The sequence below is a fragment of the Melospiza melodia genome, chromosome 3, assembly GCF_035770615.1.
Source record: "Melospiza melodia melodia isolate bMelMel2 chromosome 3, bMelMel2.pri, whole genome shotgun sequence".
NCBI lineage: Eukaryota > Metazoa > Chordata > Aves > Passeriformes > Passerellidae > Melospiza > Melospiza melodia.
This window is the reverse complement of record NC_086196.1, coordinates 61,703,909-61,725,370: the sequence shown is the minus strand read 5'-3', so window position 1 is coordinate 61,725,370 and position 21,462 is coordinate 61,703,909. Positions and strand designations below refer to the sequence as shown.

Below are 21,462 nucleotides of genomic sequence, written 5' to 3'. Positions count from 1 at the left end.
TGTCATAAATACTCTTTCATTCTGACTTTGGAAATATTAGTATTTTGCAGTGAAAAGTACACACAATACTCCAACCCCTTCTCAATTACACTAGCATTTCAAAAACATCAGGAAATTAGGGCTGTAAAAAGAAATTTGTGGTAGGATTTTCTTGGTAGGCTTTTGTAGATGTACTGCTTGCACAAAAGATTAAGGAAAACTATGTCTAGATATAAGGTGGATTTCAAGTGTGGAATAACTATAATATCAGAAATGAGACATTGTGACCAGCATGCCTCTTTGCTAGTATACCACTTAGTCCTGGATTCTGTCTCCTTTTATGTTTAATTGTAGTGCAGGGATTTATATTTTTTTAATGAAATAATACATCTTAAATTTATCATTATGCTTACTTTTCACAATGACTTCCTAGAATACGAGGATGACTTTTATTGAGGATGAAAATTGTCTTTTTCTGATACTTGGGGAAAAAAAAAAAGAAGAAGAGAGAAGTATTTCTAAGTCAGGGTAATTTTAGTGGCACTATTTGCTGCATTATGACACTAAACTTTGTATAGGCAAAAATAAAGGAGCCGAGGGCTTTAGTGCAAGCATTGAGGGGCAATTCTTTTTGCAAGTTATTGCATAAATACACCATAAAAAAGCAGAGAAATTGTATAGATTTTGAACATGTAGACATGCCTGGATTTGTTTGAGTGAACTATTCAGAATTGTTTACATATGGCTGGAGAATGTACCCAATGACTGGGCTTTAAAAGACAAATACAAAAAACCAACATGAGTGAAACTGGAAAAAAATAACTGAGAGGACAGGAAATAATGAGAACTCTGTAACCAGCGTAGCAGAAGTGGAAAGTGGGCCAGCACTGACACAAAGTACATTTTTGCCTTTCTAGTCCAACATTAAGAACTTTCAAAGTGTATATTTTGCTAGTAAAAAAAAAAAAAAAAAAAAAAAGAATTAAAAAAAAAAGGTTTTTTCTTGGGAAAAAAAGTGCTGTATGACTGCATGTGTTTTTGCAATGTATTATTTTCAGAGTTAGAGTCTCTAACAAGAACTGTAGATCCTTTTCGTATTACTGAAGAAAACAGTGAAGGAAATTTGGTGCTGAAGCTTAAGATTTGATTTCAGAACAGTGAAGAAAATTTCTCATTGCAAAAATTTGAGTGCTTGTGCCTAGCACAGTGTGGTGAGTCAACCTCAGCTGACTATCCAGCAGCTTCCTCACATCCCTTCCTCAAAGGAATAGGGTGGAGAAGTAGGAAGAAAAAGGTTGTGGGTTGAGATAAAGATGCGGACATGGTTTAACAACTACTAAGTGAAACAGATTGAGGTCAGGAAAATTACTTTAATTTATTGTCAATTAAACTAGAGCTGTATGGTGAGAAGCAAAGGCAAAACCTCTGAAATAAAAACTTCTCCCCTTATCAGGGCTAGCAGGAGGGTTTGTTTTTTTCTACGGTGCTGCTATGGACAAGGTGGTTTTACACTATTACTGCAAAAATTCTGTGTCAAATTGGTAAGGATTACTCTACATCTGAACAAACTGTAAAGCATTAAATAACAAAAAAGACCCAACTGCTACTACATTAATCCAAGAGTGATTTGGGGAACTGTAACTTCTATTTTCAATGTAATCAAACTGATACATTCATTCAGAATTTCACCACCAAAGAAAGTTTCCTATGTGCAAGAATGTGCTGTGTGTTAGAAGCCTTTAAGAGCAGTAAAGATTTCCATTTCACTCCTATAAAAGTCTGACTGTTTTGGGTTATTTTTACCACTATTACATTTAGTTTTTTCCTAAAGGGAAAAAAACATACTAAATGGTATTTAATGCCCAGAGGGAAGCAGCTGTTGTTTTTAGTCTGTCCAGAAATCAGCTAACATTATGATTGAAGCTGGAAGAGGAAGGACAAACTCATGTGGGAGTAATAACTGTGTGAGGAAACAGGCACTCTCGGAATGAAAAAGGGTAGGTGGGTGGATTATGTGCACATGATGTTGATGGTGCGTCTATACCCTCAGGAATACTGAGCTGTTGCGCTGCTCTGCCTCATTTCAGGTTTAGATTTTTGTGCACAAGATCATGGAATACCAAAGCAAATTATAATCTTTAGTGACAGCAGGTTCTAGTACTGCAAAGCAAGGTTATTGAAGAGTCCTCATTTAATTTGCCTGCAAATAATTCAAATACTGTTCATATGTGTCACAGTTAATGGCATGATATGCTGAAATGGTAAGGATGAAGGAGAGCAAGGACAAGACATGTCAGCGCTCAGAGATAATATTGGTTCTGATTCACTAACTTGGATGTCACACTGTTATTTCTGTGAATGCACAGTAGATGTTAAACCTACTCCAAACCTAATTAATATAAATCCAGAATTTTTATTCACCCTTTTTTCTTTGTGCAAGATTCTATGTATGTATACATAAAAATCAATCTTGTTACTGTCACTCTTCCTCCCCATCGTGATGAGCCAAGCAGACCTATGTTAAACTCCAAAGTAAAAATATTTCTTGCAAGGGTTTCCTTTGCATCATGCAAGGGTTTTCTTTACACCTGCACAGCTTTATGAAGGACATTGATAGCAGCATTTTTGCACAGAGAGAAAAATAAATAAGAGAGATGAAGTTCAGGTTTTTTAGGCAGAGACGGTCTGAGAGCACTCTGTGGTATACATTGTTGTAGCTTCACATTTGGGCAATTACTTGAAAAAAGAAGAATCGTCTAGTTAAGAAAAGAATCGGCTAGTTAAGAACTAGAATACCACAGCTGATACTAGGAATGCTACACATATTTTAAGCCATGATTATATGAGATGAAAGAATTGAGGGAAGTCATGCACAAGCAAATAGCATTTTTATTAATTTTGCTGAAGAAGTATCTGTGCTTTGGAAGGATGGGATTTCTCTGTTAAAGAAAAGTTCTGTGATTTACATGCAACCTAAATGAAATGAAAAAGCTGTGATGATTTGCTAGATGAAGAGAGAATCCGTCAAAATCTATGCATGGCTTTCTTAAAGCTTAATATTATTGGTAGTATTATCTATTTCTTTACAGTAATATAAATGTTCTGAGTTAAAGACATTAACTTACTGGACATTGTTTCAGCCGTGAATGGAGACAATAAGAGAGAAATTACTGTGCTTTGAAATGCATTCCATTCTTTAGTGTAATATTCTGAGATACTTACTCTTTTATGGAAATAAACACTGTGACTTCCTAGTTGCTGATTTAATTAACTGTTCTAGTGTAATTCCAAAAACTATCAAGTAGTTATGAAAACTTATACGTGCTGAGCAAATTTTACTGGAAATGACTAGTGTAGAAGAAAAAAGGCAAGGTTTGGTTTAAAAAGGGATTGAGAAACTTCAAGAAGAAAAGGTTACATTCCACAAAAAAATGTGGTTCAAATGAGATGCAAACAACTCATAACTAAATATATTCTGTATGCAGATTTAATGGGCAGATAAGTCAACAATGTCATTCCACAGCATTTCATTCTTCAGGTAGTTTGTATTCACAGCAGAGACCTTTAAAACCCATGGAACTTGAAATCTTGAAGTCTTCACTAAGGAAAAACTCTAGCTGAGGTCAGTTTGAGTTCTACTTGTGTATGGATTGAAAAGAAGATTCTGAAAAGATTTCCACATTTATGTTTATTTTTTTTTTAGTTCATCAAGGGCAACAAGCATTAGCTATAGATTCATAGAATCATTGAATGGTTTGAATTGGAAGAGACCTTAGGGGTCATCTGTTCCAACTCTCCTGCCATGGGCAGGGTCACCTTCCACTAGAACAGGTTGCTCTGAGCCCTATCCCACCCAGTGCAAATGGGCACTTGGTGCAGCACATGCTGTGCAGGTCATTCAGCACATTCTCTGTCAGGTGTACTGTGTGTGCCTTCTTCAAAGCCAGTTCAGTGTCAGGCTGCATGTACCATGATTTCTGTGTCCAACATCCCTAGCTGGATTGCTCAGTACCTGAGAAATTCCAGATCAACAGCCAGATCAGTGATCTAGGAGAAGCTGAAATAGTAGTTTATTATGAGAAGTAGGAGATTTGACAAAAACACATCAATGTAGACTGGAAGCTCTCTGAGCAAAAAAGCCAGCCTGCCTGCTGCTTCACCACTTCTGTCCTGCACTGGGATATATGGAAAATTAAAGCTTCAATACACATAGTTTCCACTGATTTCTTTTCTCCTGGAACACTGCCTGTCTGTTACAGATGTCCTCTGTCACTTAACAGAGACAGTCTTGGTATCAGGACACAAGTTGTATCAGAAAATAGTACGCAAACATTATTTCTTCCATAATTCATCTCAGGTGTGTAACTATGCTTCTCAGGTGTGTAACCCTGTTGCTTATTCCTGAGTGATGTGGCTTATACCTAACATAACAAAGCACATTGGGTCTGCAAAACCTGCAGCCATCTCTAAGAAAAACAGAAGAGAAAACAGACCATGGGGACAAACAGTCCCCCAGATGTAATTTCCCAGCTGGGATGTTATTCAATGTGGCCCAGTGCCTAGAAGCCCCAGTCTGTTTCTGATCTGCAGGTCAGTTTCAAAGCAGTTTTGTAATAAACGAGACATGTTTATGTGTCTACCAAAAATAGCAGTAGCTGTTAAAGTTGAAGCCATTCAGCATGGCTGACACAGTCTTCAGAATCTTTCTCCTTAATTTCTTGGCCCAATTGTTTGGCAACTTAATGCTGAAAAAAACCAAAGTTCCTATGTGTGTTTGTTTTGGATAAATATCTAAGTTTCGTGCCATTATGACAACAGTTTTGAGATCTAATTTTTTTAAATGTTACATTTTGATTTTTGGAAGCAAGGAATTGAAAACACAGAAAAACAGCTGAGTTTCTAAAGATATTATTTTCTTAACTATTTTGTGACCATCTGCGGTTTCTTCTTTGTTAGAAATGTAATTTACTTTGCTTTGTAGGATGCTACATCTTATTTTTCTGTTTGGTTACAAATCCTTCAGTTTTAACATATTTCCTGCTTTCCATTATGCAATATATCTTCATCCTGATCACTTTCATCCTGATCCTGTTCAGGTTCTTTTTCTACCACTTCAGGCAGGATTTGTATGGCCTAGTTAACCATAGATCTGTAGAGCATAATCTAAAATTGTGTGGTCTTTCTGTGAAGAAACAGTGTCTTCTGGAAGATCTCTCAAGGTGCTGTAAGGCAGAATTGGTGTCATGACTTTCACACAGGCCTGGCAGGTAGCTACCATATGGTAACTGGTTACTGTCCTCTGAGGCAGACTATGATGGACGTTTCCACAACCTATTTTCTTGTCCTTTGAGCATCTAGTTGGATCATAATATAAAGCAGAGAGATGGAATGTATTTTTCTTTCTTGCTAGAACTTCAGTGAAAGGTTCATGTTAATGATTTTTTGTTTCTTTGCTTTTTTGCTATGTTCATAGTGAGAGTAATCGATTAACTACCTTGTTTGTAATCAACAGATCATATTTTGATTCCCGTGAAAATTTTTTTAAAATCTCAAAAGTCTCTGCCAAGTAAGCAAGGCTTAAATTGTCTTGAAGTAATGCAATTATGTTTGCTGAGTGTAATTCTAAACAACCTATGACTAGGTAATTTATAATACAATAATTCTTTAGCTGAATTGAGTCCCCAGAAAGCTGATAGTAAGATGTGCAAATAAGAAAGAGAAGCAGACAAAACTATAAAGTCTATTATAAAAGCCTGTGAAGTGTTAGTATTCCTTTCTGAAAACAGTAGAGAAAGTATGTCTTTGTTATACTTATGGTAGGCATTGCACATGTTATAGGTCCTAACTGTAAGTGGAGCAGGAAAAATCAGCATTTTCCAAGGCTGAGGATCAAGACACAAGGGAAGTGCCAAAAGGAAGATGTGAGGAAGCAATGTTGGGGCAGCACCATGCTCCTCTTGGCATGCTTATGCCCCTAGTTTTTGTAGCTTTTTCAAGCCTAACCCTAAGCAGAGCAGAAAAATCAGAATTTTTCAAGGTGAATTTCCACCTTGTGGGTGGTGCCAAGGTGTGAAGAGAGCAATGGTGGGGTTGGCATGCCTTTTCTAGTTGCAGTGTCTGCGGACTTCAAGGCTCTGCGGTTTTCTCAACACAAACTGTAAGCGTAACCCTAACCCTAAGTGCAGCAGCAAAAGCAGCTTCTTGCCCAGTTCCCTGGAACATAAATGGCACCAAGAACAAAGCTGTTGAGGATGCAATCTTTGGGAAGTGGTGTGTTCCTTTATAAATACAAGGCTCCAAAACCTACCAAAATGATACCAAATAAAACCTAAGGGACTGAAGTTAAAAGAAGAGACAAGAGACAAAATTCATGAAAAGAAATGGGGGAAAAAAAGGTAAAACAATAAAAAGGCATGGGGTGCATAAAGGGCAAAGAAAAGAATCAAACCCTACAGAATTTATCCTCATTGAAATCACAAGAACTCTTCCTTTCAGGAAAGGAAATGAAATCTTGAAAACAGAAAGGAAATTGTTACAAACACTCGGAGCTTTTCTGTTTGTGTTACAAACAGAAAAGGAAGTGTTACACACGCAAGAATAAAATTTTAAAAATTTTTAAAATTTTGAAATGGAGGAACTAGAAGAAAATGAATAGGGATGAAATGAAGTGCAGTGAAAAGGATCAAAACTTGCTGAAATTATTATCACTGAAATTGCAAAATCAGGAAACGAAGTCAAAGAAAAAGATGGAAGAGATAGGTGAAATGAAATGCCTAATGTAAAAAAAATCTTCAACTAAGGAAAAGCAAAAAAAAGGCTTGAGATGCCATGAAGTACAGGGAAATGAGCAAAACATTGTTTAAAAATTCCTCATAAAAACACGAGATTTAATTTCCGAAACTGTATATTTCAGGAAAATTTACTTGACAAAAAAGAAAGCAATTTCTTCGCAGATATATTGTTTGACATGGTCTTCTGATTTTGAGATTTCAGTAAAGGTTAATTGGGGCAAGTTTTGGACTTTTTCACTAAATTTCATGGCATGCCATGCAATATAATTGTTTTCACTTAGGTGAGAATTTTTTTTTTAATTAGGCAGGTCATTTCCTCAATATCCTCACCTATATTTTGTCTGCGTTTGTTTCCTGGATTTGGGATTTCGGTACAATAAATTTTGGAAATTCTTTGACTTTTTCAAAACACCTCATTTCATCCCAATCCATCTGCCTTTAGTCTAAATTTCCAAATTTTATGGGTTTTTTTCAATTGCATTTTATTTGATCCTATCTCCTTTCCAGACTGTTGGAACACTTTCTTTTCTGTTCTCAAGATTTCATTTCCTTTCTTGGATGGAAATTAATTTTTTTTCTTTCAAATTAGGCTGGTCCTTTCTTACAGTTGTTCTCTTGTCTTTTCCCTTATCTTGTTTGATTTTTTCCCCTGATTTTGCAAATTCAGTGAGGTTAATTTAGGTAAGATTTGGTCCTTTTCACTGCAACTCATTTCATCCTGGTCCATTTGCTTGTCTTCACTAAATTTCCAAATTTCCTAATTTTTATCAATTGCATTTTATTTGATCATATATCCTTTCCTGAGTGTAATGCTTTCTTTTGGTCCACATCCTTGCATTTCATGGTATCCCATGTATTTTTATTGTTTTCCCTTTGGTGACAATTTTAAAATTTTTTAGATTAGTCAGGTAATTTCATTCAATTCTTTTCCTGCTGTCTTTTCTGTCTTCCTCTTTTATTTTTTTCTCCTGATTTGACAACTTCAGTGAGGTTAGTTTTGGCAAGTTTTGGTATTTTTCACAACCCTTAATTTCATCCTGGTCTATTACCCTGTTGACTATTTCCAATTTTTTTTTTTTCAATTGCATTTTATTTCATCATATCTCCTTTTCTGAGTGTTTGTAATTTTTCCTCTGGAAATTAACCTTACTGAAATCCCAGAATCTGGCGATGGAGTCAAATGAAAAGACAGGAGAAGACATCCATAACCTACATGTCTATGAAAAAAATCATGTTCACTAAAGGGAAAACAATGAAATTGCATGGGATGCCATGATTTGCAGGTAATGGATCAAGGCTTGCCAAATCGTTCCTCTTTGAAATTGCAACCTTTAATTTATTTTCTGAAAAGGAAGATTTTTCTTTCCATAAAGGAATTTAAATCTTGAAATCAGATAATGAATTTTAACCAATACTCTGGAAAGGAGATATGTTCAAAGGCATTTTGGTTTTTTTAAGCCTTTCTATAATTTTGTCAGAAAATATTACTATTTTCTTAGGCATAGATACCCAGCATGTGATTATTTTCACCATGTAAGGTGTGGATGGAGAAATGTTGTTTTATTGCCATGGTCTCCTTGGCATACCTTTTCCTGTGCACTGATCCTGATCTCTGGACTTTCAAGTTTTCTCTACCTTAACCCTAAGCATAACCCTAACCCCAAGGAGAACAGTAAAATTTGGTTTATTGTGAGGCTGATATGTCCAGCCTGTGGGTGGTGCAGGCTCTCTCCCTTCAGAGATACACCTATGTTTATGGCAGCTGTGCCAGAGCTGTCTCTTCTGCTGCTGCTGCAGCATGGTCGTGCTTTGGCCATTTTCAAAAAACAGAGAAGGACACATGTCATTGCTCTGTCTTCCTCATTCCTTAGCTGGTGTAGGACTTTTCTTATCTGGTATGGTATAAATGAGACTGGTAAGAGAACCAGGCAGTTCTAGTAGCTTTGCTGAGGCCTTTTTCTTTTTTGCGCTCTTCCTTATAAGAAGAGGATACCATCTTTGGTAATATAAAGTCGTCTTTGCAGCAGCACTTAGCAAACCTATTTCAGAAAGTAGAAGTCTTGTGGCTTCAGGGGGCAATGCATATGTTAATGGCAATGCTAAATATTGTCCATTGTTTCAGGGTTGCTTGCATATGTTTGTTTTTACTTTCAAACAATAGGCAATGCCCCAGGGTTGCAGTATGTATTCTGAATGGGTCCTCAGAATGAGAAAACATGATTTGTCAAATGACTTATTCAGAAAATACCAAACTGAATGAACTCATTTGAGCAGCTCTATTATGCTCCCCTGGTGTGCTATTCTTTAAACAGAAGAACCTTATTAGTGTAACAGTCACTCCAGGCCCAAGATGTTAATGTTTTCTTTGGCTCTAAGTTGGAATGTACATATGTAGGAATCATTTTCATTTTCTAATTATTACAAATGATGTTCTTTACAAACAGAACTATTTTCAGGGGAAAAAGTTATGCTCAGGAAGAAACCAAGTAAACATTTTTTACTTACAGTTTCTCTAGAATAACTAAAACTAATTGACCAGGCTCATTGGATTTAATCAAGCCACGACTATAAACTTGGAAAAATACTCAGTTACATGTTTCTGCCTGCAAGCTGTCTTTTGACTGAAAATAGGTAGTCATTGCATTTTGCTGTTTTATTAGACTATAGTATGTTCTTATGTCAATCTATTCAACTTGCTCTATTAAAGAAAAAATGCTAGGTGATAGTTGATGCTATATTTTGAGGTGTGTGTGTGTGTTGATTCCTACAATCTTTTGTACAAAAAGTTTTCCTTGATCATAGAATCACAGAATATACTGACTTTGAAGGGACCCATCAGGATTATTGAGACCAAATCCTGGTCCTGCTCAGGACAGACAACCCCAAGAGTGACACCATGTGCCTGAGAGCATTGTCCAAATGCTTCTTAAACTTGTGACATTTGAGGCTGTGACTATTTCTCTGGGGAGCCGGTTTCAGTGCCCAGCCACCTTCTGTCTAAAGAACCTTTTCCTGGTATCCAACCTAAACCTCTCCCGATGCTTTATCTGATGCTCCCAAGGTATGCTTGGCCCTTCTGGCTGCCAGGGCACTGCTGACTCCTGTTCAAGTTACCATAAACTGAGAGCCAAGGTCCCGTTCTCCAGCACTGCTCTCCAGCCTCTCATTCCCTACTATATACAGACAGCCAGGTTTGCCCCACGCCAGGTACAGAATCCCTTGTTGAACTTCCTCTAGTGGGTGATTGCCCATCTCTCTAATTCGTTACGGTCTCTCTGCAGGGCCTCTCTGCCCTCAAGGGAGTCAATAGCTCATCCCAATTTAGTGTCATCAGTAAATTTAGTATTCCCTCAAGTCCTGCATCCAAGTCATTTAAGTCTTTAGTATTGGACAGCCAGACATTTTAACAGTGAAGAATCAAATCTTCAAATTTTAAAGTAGATCTCCACTTATTCAGAGTAGTACTGTACAAGAGTGATATTCCTTCCTGAGCACAGAAAGGGAAATTTGTTCTTCATAGTATCTCATGGTTCATTTACATGTCTAGACAGCATTCATGCAGACTTGTAGCACAGGCATATAGACCTACACATACTAAAAGACAATAGCTGTTTTTTTCTAATCAAACTAGTTCCTAAATAATGTAATATCACTACGGTTGATTGTGAATATTGCAGAAGGAATGCAATCAACAGCAAATAGCTGTAATATGAAGATTTTTTCATGCACTTTATTTAAGGCTGAGGGAAGCTGTCTGTTCTGAGCTAATTATATCATTTTAGCAGTTATATATAATCATGTTGTGTTTTAAATTGCTGAGCAATTCAAGAAGCAGTCTTGGGCTTATCCACAACAGTGAATATATGCTGCACCTTCACAGGAAGCTATTTCAGATTTTACTGGGTTGCTAGTATGTGTCTGACTCTCAAGGAGTCACTTCTCAAAGGTTTGGTAGATATATTACAACTAAATGTGAACAAAAAAATGTGTCCTACACTCATTCTTACTCTGACTTGTTTCCATCATCCTGAAATGTTTATCTGCATGGGCTCAAAACATGGTAGCATATCTAATCAGCTTCAGCATAGTAATTTTTTAAATTTTATTTTATTTTTAATTTTGTGTCATATTTGTTAGATTCTTAATATCAGTCTGTCTCATCTGACCAGAAGTTACACAGCACTATGTGCTCAATGCCAGGACAATTCCTTTGGTAAGAGCAAAATTTTAAGTTTCTGAAACTGAAGTATATAGTGAGCCCTGGAACTCAGTATTTAATTTTATGTTGGACAGCTCTGGCCAGAAGAAATGTCACAAAATGAGACTGGACATCAAATTGTTGCATAGAAATTACAAAGCCATGAAGGCAAAAAAAACAGAAAATAACCATGTTCATCTGAAACTTGGATATAGTCATTCTCTGCCCAAAATATTAACTGGGTCCAGTGCATTATTACCAGAAAACTTGTTGAGGGTAAAATCCTTTGGTGTTGACTTTGCTTGTTTGCGCTTTTAAGAACCCTTTATTTATTTTTCATCCATCTTAACTTTGCATATTTGAAAGTGTGGAAAGGATAGGAGCTGTATACAAGGCTATTTCTCTATTTTCCTTATTCTTTTTCTTCACATTAATTTCTAAGAAATATTCAAGAGATAAGTAGCATTTAATCATATAAGTATCCAGAGCACTAAATTCACAGATTATGGCTCTTTATCCATATGGCATTGCTTTTCAGTCATGCTTTTTGGACCAGCTTAATATTTAATTCATGAACAAATAGATGTGATAAACAACAGAACGATAGTTTCCAGATGTGCTTCATTTCTGTTTCTTTCCTAGCATATGAAGATAAACAGAATATTTGTTCACTGTGGACAATACCTAAAATAGCACCCTGGCATCTAAGATACAGCTTAAGTGAAATTTAGGTACTTAAATTCAGGAGAGCTACCCAGGAAAAACAAAACCAAATAAATCCCCCCTCCCAAGAAAACTGTTCACTTATTTCCTGAATGCAGCAAACTGCCATTGCTACAGCACATACAGAAGTACTACTTTATTGGCTGAGCTGCCTATCCACTCCCCATGGACCATCCAGACATAATGTGTGCTTCTGCTGAAGTCCCTTGGAGTGTGCTTGCTGCTGTATATCCATACTTGGCTAGAAATGCCTGGTCAGAAATAAGTAGACAGCCAACCTTGGGACATGAAAATAAAGGTCCAAGCATTTGTTTGTAAATCCAGAAAGTATTGGTTTTGATCTCCAGTTTCAAGGAGATGCTGAGCTGCAGTCCAGAGCTGTTGGTGTTTTATGTAGGTTATCCTAAATGTTCAAGTGTTGAGTATCTGGATTTTTAGAAAAAGTATTCAAGTGTTCCCTTGGGAATGCTTCAACAATTAAGGCCTATGTAGCCTATGACAGTTTGTACTTAGAGGAAGATTGAGGTCCAGAATGATGTCAGCAGGAAAATAAAGTCAGTTTCTGTATAGTTTTGCTGTTTAACCTTATAAAATCTTTTTGTTTGTTCTTTAGCAGCCAGAATGTATGAAAGGCTATAAAAAAAAAATAAGTGGGATGTAGGATAAAGGATGCTGTGGAAATGCAGGCCAAACAATAAACAGGAATGTCCTTCAGTCATAAAGTGTAAGTCATCATCTTGTGAGACAACAAAAGTAATCTGGCCAGAATTAACAAGAACAGGAAGAAAAAGGGGAGGAGACTTAATATGGAGGTTAGAAGTAAATACATAGAAATGGGTCAAGAGTTTAGAGGACAGTAAATTGAGTAGCTCAATGAGCCACAAGATGATTGAGTCCAATGTTTAACTAATCACTATCTCTTCAATTAGATCATAGCACTAAGTGCCATGTTCAGCTTTTTCTTGAATGTCCCCAGGGATGGTGACTCCATCACCTCCCTGGACATTCCATCCCAATGCCTGAACAACCTTCCAGTGAAGAGATTCTTTCTGGGAAGTCAAGTGCATTGTCATCCTGTAGCAGTGACTGGCAGAGACTGCTATGTCATAAGCTTTCTGTCTGTAAATTTGATCATACTTGAAGATATTAAATGTTTCAATAAAACCTATTATTCTCTCAACTGAGTCTGGCAAGGAAGGGAACATGCCCCAGTCAGATATTTTAAATAGTAATCTCAAAATATGCAGTATCCTACATGGTAGTAAAATGTATCCATTTGAATCTGGGATATTTAAATTCCAAGGAAGGAGCCTGTATTATGGAGGAAAAACTGTGTATTTCCATGTGTGTTTGGTAATGTGCTTAGGCTATGGTTTTCAAATATGAATTTGTGGAAATCAGGGTTGTGCTTCAAATTCTAAACCTGTTATCCTTCCTGGGAGCCCTGACTGCAGAGCTCTGTTAAATCCCATCAGCTTCCTTGCTCCCAATGGTCTGGCCCATCTCTTTGCTGGTAGTTGCTTTCTCCAATCTTTTCTTCCCAGCTGGCAAAAGAGAGCGTTTACTTGTATTTCAGACATTGTAGTTGAGTTGATGATAGTGTCTCAGCTTAAATTGCTGGTATGATTGTGCTGATGTGCCAAATTCTGCTGCTAGAGCAGCCAGAACATGGGCAGACATTTCCTTCTACATTCTCTGCTGTGGGGCAGGGACCTTTGACAGCAAACTTTGGGATGGAGGGAAGGGAGAGGGAAGAGGAGAAAGGAAAGGCAGTAAAATCTCAAACCACTGCAGAAGGGAGAAATTTGCTGCAGCAGGTTATACTCTAGAGTATGTTACCTGAGGTATTGTCACTCATATATTTTTAATGCTGATGAGGGCCATATTTCATACCTGGAAAAATGCATGTGCATCAGAGAGGCCCTGAGAATTGTAATAATATATTTTCCTCCCTAATGCCACCAAGAGTTTTCTGAAAATGAGAAGCTATCAAATTACATGGGGATTTGGCCAACCATGTATTCCAAAATTAAGCATTTCCATCAGACATAGTGTTGAGCCAGTTTACTAATGCAGACTACTTTGTCTCTGCACATTGTCCTAATAGAGCCAACTGACATGTTTTTGCCGTTGGAGAAGGACAAAGTTTGAAAAGAAAATTCAGAATTTGTCCCAAATATTTCTCTGGGTCAGAGAAAGGTTGAATGGTTTATTTGTTCTTAGTGCTGCAGGATTTTGCATTAGAATAGAATATTTTCTTTTATTCAATGAATTTTCTTGTCAGATACTTTTTATCATAGACTGTGTTCTCATATAATTTCATCACCAGATTTTAAAAAAATATTTTAACACATCTGGTTAGATTTCCTATAACTATCTCTGTTTAATCTTCTTAGTTTGAGAAATTGTTCCAATTGAATATATATGCTTGGGCTCAATGTCTCCTACTTTCAGGAATACTTTGTAAGCCGTTACAACTCTAACCTCAAATGCAGTTAAAAATATATCTGTACAAAGCTCATGGAAGTTATGTGATTGCTCCCCTCTTTGTCTCTGAGTGATTATTTGCTGAATATGCATCTTTAACTTCTGCTCATTCAGCAGGACTTCTTATCTGATTTGAGTGGGTGCATGTAACTTCATGAATCAGATTTAATAGTTTCAGAATCTTGAGCTGATTTTCATAGTTGGGTGGTAGCTGAGTCCAACAGCAAATATAGGGGCATTGCATTACAAACAAAGCCCCCACTTATTTTCTCTCATGGTTTAAGCCCAGCTGGCAAAAAAGCACCACACAGCCACTTGCTCACTCCCCTGTGGTGGGACTGGGGAAAGAATCAGAAAAGTAAAAGTAAGAAAACTCATAAAACTATATATTTTAATGGGTAAAGCAAAATGTGTGTGTGGAAGCAAAGTAGAATAAGGAATTCCTTGACTCCCTATTGACAGTCAGATGTTCAGCCATCTCCAGAAAAGAGGGTTCCTTCACTCATAAGAGTGACTTAGGAAGACAAATATTGTCACTCCAAATGGCTCTGCTTCATTCTTGTTCCCCCTCGCTTTTTTTAACTAAACACTATACCACATGGGGTGGAATATCCCTTTGGTCCATTGGGGTCAGCTGTCCCAGCTGTGTTCCATCGGAGTTTCTTGTGCACCCCCAGATTATTCACTGGTGTGGCAGTGTGAGAAACAGGGGGAAAAAAAGGCAACATCTAATACCATATGGCCTGATTCGAGACTCAAAATCCCTGGAGGGTGTGTTCCAGGAATCAGATGCCCTGGATACGTAGAAGGACGTTCTACTAGATATTTTATGTAACACCAAAAATTATTTAACAATGAAGAAAGTGAAGCATACAGCATTCTATTTGAGGTATAAAGGGTTCAGTATCTCCATGATGAAAGGGTGCATTAAGATAAATTAAGACTTGAAAAATGCAAAATAATAGGAAAATACTAAAAAATAACAAGAGATGAGAAGTCATTGACAAAGGTTTTAGCCTGTCAGTTCTTGAGTTAGCAGGCTTTGAAACCTTATAATAGTATTATATTGAGGATCTAATAAAACATAAGAGAAGTTTTATAACCTGTAACGTGGACCCAAACAAAACAAAAAACTTTTTTAAAATCAGTGGGGTTTTTTTTTTTATTGTAACATAGTCACTTTTGTATTGTCCTGCAGCATATGCTTCAGGTCAAAGCATTCCTTGTCTGTAATACATTGGAAAATAATTTCAGATCCTTGAAACAGTCTGGAACAATGCAAAGACAAGTTAAAGGACAGCCATATTATTCAAGTTATGTATTCTGTCCTATTTAGTCACCAAATGGGACACTTTCCTCTGCTTTACATCATTCTTAATTAGATTTCTCTATTCCATTTTATCCTCTCCATCTCCCTCCTTGCTTTTGTCTCCTGTCACAAAGCCGAAGTTCTGTGTTACCGGCTCATCTCTTTTCCATACCTATATGTCTCCAGAAATGCAGGCCAAAACCAACAGATTTATCACAGCCTTAATGACAGCTGGCTGCATGCTGAGTGAATTCTTAAATTCCACAAAACTACTTTTCTTGCCAAAACATGTGGAGTTGCAGCAGTCAACATTTTATTGGGACTGTTATCTCCAGATGAAGAATGACTCTGCTGGAAAAAATTATTTGGTATCAGCTACAGACCTATTTTTAGCTTCTTGTTTGATGAAACTTCAGAAAATATAATTAGCCATATGTTGAGCGATGTTCTCTACATCTTAAATTCAATTTTTGCAAACCACATTTAAGCACTACCTCTTCCACAACTTTACACTTAGAATCAGAAGACATGGTAGGGTTTTTTATGAGAATGTGATTTTTCATACTTCTTTGAGTATATATTTGTGCTTATGAAGATTGTAGAACTGGCAGTACTTAAGACTGAAATCTTTCTTTTGTTTACATGGGAAGATTTGTGCAGGCAACGGTACTGGAATCATCCCCTACTTCTGTCACTTATGAACTTCAAGCCTAGCATGGGGACAATGGTGTTCTCAGAGGCAGGAAAGTAGTGCAGGTCAGAAACATTCATTCTCCCCCACAAGTATTTATAGTGAAAACAAAACAAGATTACTTTAATCAAAAACATATACAGAAAAACTTAAGGGTTTACCAAAAATAAGAGCTTCTGAGTGAAAACATTTTTTCCCCAAATGAAATCTAAACAAACTGTCAAATTTCAAATTGGATTAAAACAAATCAAAAGATTAAATCACATCTGTCTGGCTAAGTATTGGTATGGAATTATAGTCAGGTGCCTCATGATACTACTATGTCCCCCAAATCTGAACTTGTGTTTGGCCTACTTTTTCCATAATACAATTTCAGTTTTTCCTTAGGAAGTTTTCTGGGAAATGAAGTTCTGTTTTTGCTGCCCTGAAAAGGCAATTTGAACTATGTGAATTGGATAAATGTTACCTTTCTATTTAAAGAAGAAAAAGAAAACTCCTTTGCTAGAAGAATAGTAAGGCTGGAGTTTTATTTTTCTAGTCAGTGGAGAAGTGCTCTTTGGTTCCTCTCTGATTACAGGTGGTCTGATTCAAACTTCTCATTCTTTCACAAAGCTGCCAAATAGAAGAAGTTGTTTTCTTGCAACATCATGGTCCATGTCACAGAGCAGAAGTGTACAAATGCTAGAGTGAAGGGAGAGAAGAACATTTGGGGTAGTTTCACACTGCTGAATGGTCTGACAAAGCTCACAATACAAATAGAGCTTCTGCAGCCTCTGTTGTTTCTATCCCAGCTGTGCTCAGACTAAACTCTATGTAATTGAAAGTCAAGCCTCTTGGCTATGATCATTTAAAACCCAGTCCCAATGTTCTTGTGTTTCCACATTTTTGTACTGATGGCAAGCTGCTGTCTATCTGCTTGATCTTACTCTCATTGACTTATTTGGCCTGCTTTTTTCAGTTGGCCTCATTGCTATTTGAAATGCAAACCATTTAGATCTGTTTCTAGCAACTTTAAAGAAGGAGACATAAGACCATTTGACAAAATTGAGACCTGCATGTCACCCTTATTTTCAGGAGGCTCCTGATGAAAGCCTGTTGTCCCTACTGGAGCCATTTTTTTTCAAATGACAGTGGCAGTTGCCTTTTGCAGCTCACAGTGCTTAAGAGAGTTTCTTACACAAAGGGTAAATGTATAGATTGTTTCTGAGGCACCCCTGGTAATGATAATCCATTGAAATGAGTTTCAAGATTACTGCAAATTGTTTCATGGCAGTCTCATGGCTCAGTATTGAGTGAGTAACATCACACTGTATGAAACAGTGCCATAGAATATAAGGATTTAAATAGTCAGAATAGCAAAAAGCAATTTGAGGAAAAAGTAGCATGTTTAATCACATTTCACTGAGTATTGAAATCAACTGAGTTGCTTTATAGAGCTTTCAAAGCACAAATAGCAAGGATGTTGATCATTCTACAGGATTTTTATCAGTAAAAATTAGTAATCAAGGGTGTTTTTCCTATAGTTAAGGGAATCAACTTATTTAACTAAATATGTTGTTTTGGTCAAGTGTTAGTACAGCTGAGATGGAGGATTTATTTGTTTTTGTAGCAGGGTTAGATGAAGTTAGCTACTTCGCTTAACCTCTTTCTCAGTAGCTGAAGGCTTTTCCTAATTTTACAGATTATATTTTCCTAATTTTACAGGTAACTTTAATTACAGAAAAAGTCATTAGCTTAATTAAAAATAATTTTAAAAGAATAAATTTCCTCTGCATAAAAATAAAAATCTATGTTTATTTTATAGTTGAAGAGTAGGTAGAGTGTTTACTTTTGCTTGTTTTCTATAAACATTCAAAACAGCAAAACTTGACTGATATACTGCAATGTATTTCAAATAATACATTTCCTACAATTCTACTAAATACTTAATGACTATTCTCACAATTTCCAAAGAAATACAATTTGTTATGGTCCTTTTGTGCTCACAGAACAATCTAATTCTCATGACCTGTGAATTTAAGCGTTTATTTATATTCTCTGGTTAAGCATTTGCCAACTTTTAATGACTTAATTTGTCTCTGATTAGCTTATTCTGTAAGACTTCTCTTGTAAGCAAAATTATATTTTTAATTTAAAATGCATACTTATATGATACAGATAATCACAGGTCTGGAGAAGAAAAAAGTGAATCCAGCATGGATTTTTTTTCTTTCCCTGGTATCCAGATTTACAGTTTAGTAAATATTATGAACAAACCTCTGCTTAGAAATTGTTTCAATTTGAAAACTTGAGAGACATAATCCCATACCCCTTCAGAATACATTTACTGCCGAAATTCCGTATTTAAGGTTATGTTATTCCTTTATTAGTTCCATTAATGTCTTTGAATAATGGCTTCCCATGTGGTAATCTAATTGTTGCTTGGAATAATTGGGATATTGGCCCATTGTCATAGATCAGGTAGGAAATTGATAAAAGAAGGATAAACAATTAGTTTGATGGGGCATGGGAGTCTAACTAGGAATGTTGAGATAATGGAATTGGTTAATTTTTGATTGAAAACCAATGACATCTACACAGTGAGACCTGTTGAGCACTTGCCATGATTTAGGAATATTACTGCCCAACTCAGTGCCCCCATCAAGGCTCTCCGAACCACACAGCGCTATCTTTCACTGCCCCATTCTCCCCTCCCCTTCCCAGCTGTGGTGGGATGGAGGGAATTATTAGAGGTAAGAAAGGCAAAGATCACAGGTTGAGATAAAAGCAATTTATTGGAAACAACGAGATAAGAAAGTGAACAGTAACACCAACAATGTTAATAACAGAGGGTACAGGAAAAGAAAGAATTCACACAGAAAACCTCCTCAATATTAGACAATATAGGATGGTTCCCTCTGACATGTTTTCTTGACCCTTGTGAGAAGAGTGTCTCTTTCCCCTGTCCCCAGCAATGATATGAGGTAGTACTGAATAATCTCATGATCCCCTCCCAGCTATTGAAAAAATTAACCCCAGCCAGAACCAGGACAATAGTAGAACTTGCAGAAGCTCTAATACATGGAATATTTAAAAGTGAACATGACAGAGGAGAAAAAAATGGATTTGGGGGAATTAGTTTTTCATTGGCAAAGGGGTGGACTAGTGACCTACTATCTCATAAGCACCCTTAAGTCTGTTTGAACACATACTTGGAATTCTATATGTCCTCTGGTCCCATTTGAAATTCTTTTGTATCTACCAGTAGGAAATCATTATCCTGTGAAAATGCTGGACAGTAAATGCTTAGTTTTTGGTCTTTCTTACTGGACAATTAAATCTCAGTATTTGTAGAGTCACTCGTTTCCTTGCAGTAGAGAGAAGGACAGAACTCAGAAATCAACTTGTCCCATGGATCACAAAAATGCCTAAAATTGGCCAGCAGCACAGAGAGTTTAAAATGGTGGGAAATATGCAATGACTTCATTGATTTTTGATACTTTGTATTCTAATTATTTGCATTTTGTGTCTTTTACAGATCATCTGAAAGGAAAGATAATCCAGAGGCAGATACAGAGAGCAGCTCTAGGTGAGAGAGTAGTATTTCAGACAGGATACAACAGGGACAAGCTCTCTCCCAGGGCTGAATCTGCTTGGGTGACAGGCTGTGTTTTCTATGACAGATTTTTTGCCACAGTATTTCTACAATAGTCCATGCCACAAAGAACATGTGAAATTTGCCTGAATTTTGACTCAAAAGGTATCTAATTTTATGTGTGATGAGAAAAAATAATATGAAATTCTTACAGATTTGGGAGTTTGCTTTCTGATTGTCCTGAGGCTGAGCTAATAGCCATGTTGCCACTATCTAACATTTTTTTAATTTTTCTCATTCCAAGGGGAACTGAAGGCATATACAGTTCATTTCTCTCACATCTACTTATTGAAATTGAGAAGTTATTCTTACCATTTCTGTTGACACAGCTGTAAGGCTAAAATTGTCTGTGTAAGTTGCTCACAAAAGTTTAAAGTTATCCAAATTTGGTTTAAGATGCTTTAAGCTGACTTCCCTGACTTTGTACTGAAATGGCCTAGGAGTGTTTAGAAGAGAATTCCAGTTTGGGGTCAGTAAACTTCAGCCAAAATTTGACAGAAAACGTCTGGGGCAATCAGTTTAGATCCCTCCTCATTTAGATCCATAGAAGAATCCCAAAATGTACGTTCATGGGCCTCCTTCACATTAAAGATGGAGCTAACTTGGATCAGATTGCAGCTGATATGAGTATTTCTATGTATACATAACATAGAGAACATTTATCTCTTAATAAGAGAGAGAAAATTTGGGGACTGTCTCTTCTTACAAAAGTCGGGTGAGTAAGTTACTTCAGAATAGCAAAACCGTTTCTGTTTCTAGTTTACCCATGCATCTCAAGCTTTGGTGATAATGTTATTGTTTCATACCTTTATCCTTTTTTATTTTGATTTAAAAATCAGCACTAAATATAATTTTGTCTGCCAACAAAGCCCAGGTATCAAACTCAGTTGATTTTTATCAGGATGAGAAGGTTAAAGGAAGGAATTGCTGATCTCTTCCTCCTGTTATCCAGTGACAGGACACATGTGAAAGGTTCAAAGCTGCATCAGGGGTGCTTCAGATGTGATATTACGAAAAGATGCTTTACCAAGAACAGGCTTCCTTGATAGGTGATCAATGTCCTATACCTGATTGTTTAAAAAGTATTTGAGCACCCTGTTTATAGTAATATGCTTTCACTTTTGGTCAGCCCTGAAGAGGACTAGATGATTGCTGCGAGTCCTGTTCAACTCCTCCCCTTCCCTGCCCTCCCCTTCCTTCTTCTGAAGTTCAATTTAAAGGTGCTATCTTCAGAATAGCAAGGAATAATTTCTTTAATTCATTCCAGGTTTGAATACCATCTCTTTAGTAATTTTTTTAACATTCTGACAAGTTACATCAAGATAAATCATAGCAGTGCTGTTTATGAGAATTCCTTATTCAATGTTTTGAAAAATGAACTAATATATTCTGAATATATGTTTCAATCTGAATGATAATATCTGGTCTTGTACACTGACTTTTTTACTACATAGAAAAATTGTGTTTCAAATGCTGTTTTCAATAACTAAGCTGTTTTTTATAATGTAGGTAGGTATTATTTTTCTTGTCCTTAGGAAATGCCATAGTAGTGACTTTACAATTCTGTGACTATACATTCACAGTGTGAATATTCTATTAGTATTTCACCTCATAGCAGGCAACCTGTGTGGTTTTGCCTTTTTGTTTTGA

At 36.6% G+C, this 21,462-nt stretch overlaps 1 protein-coding gene across 7 annotated transcripts in view; it reads left to right on the top strand.

The window, feature by feature from the left end:
* KIF6 (kinesin family member 6) overlaps positions 1 to 21,462 on the top strand; it is a 156,759-nt gene that overhangs the window by 106,066 nt on the left and 29,231 nt on the right. For 6 of the 7 annotated variants that reach the window (XM_063152014.1, XM_063152015.1, XM_063152013.1 and 3 more), the window contains one exon: positions 19,696 to 19,746. In XM_063152014.1, the coding sequence (XP_063008084.1) occupies positions 19,696 to 19,746 (51 nt within the window). Of the gene's footprint in view, positions 1 to 19,695; positions 19,747 to 19,840; positions 19,918 to 21,462 lie in introns of all 7 variants that reach the window. The other variant, XM_063152018.1, reaches the window with a different exon arrangement.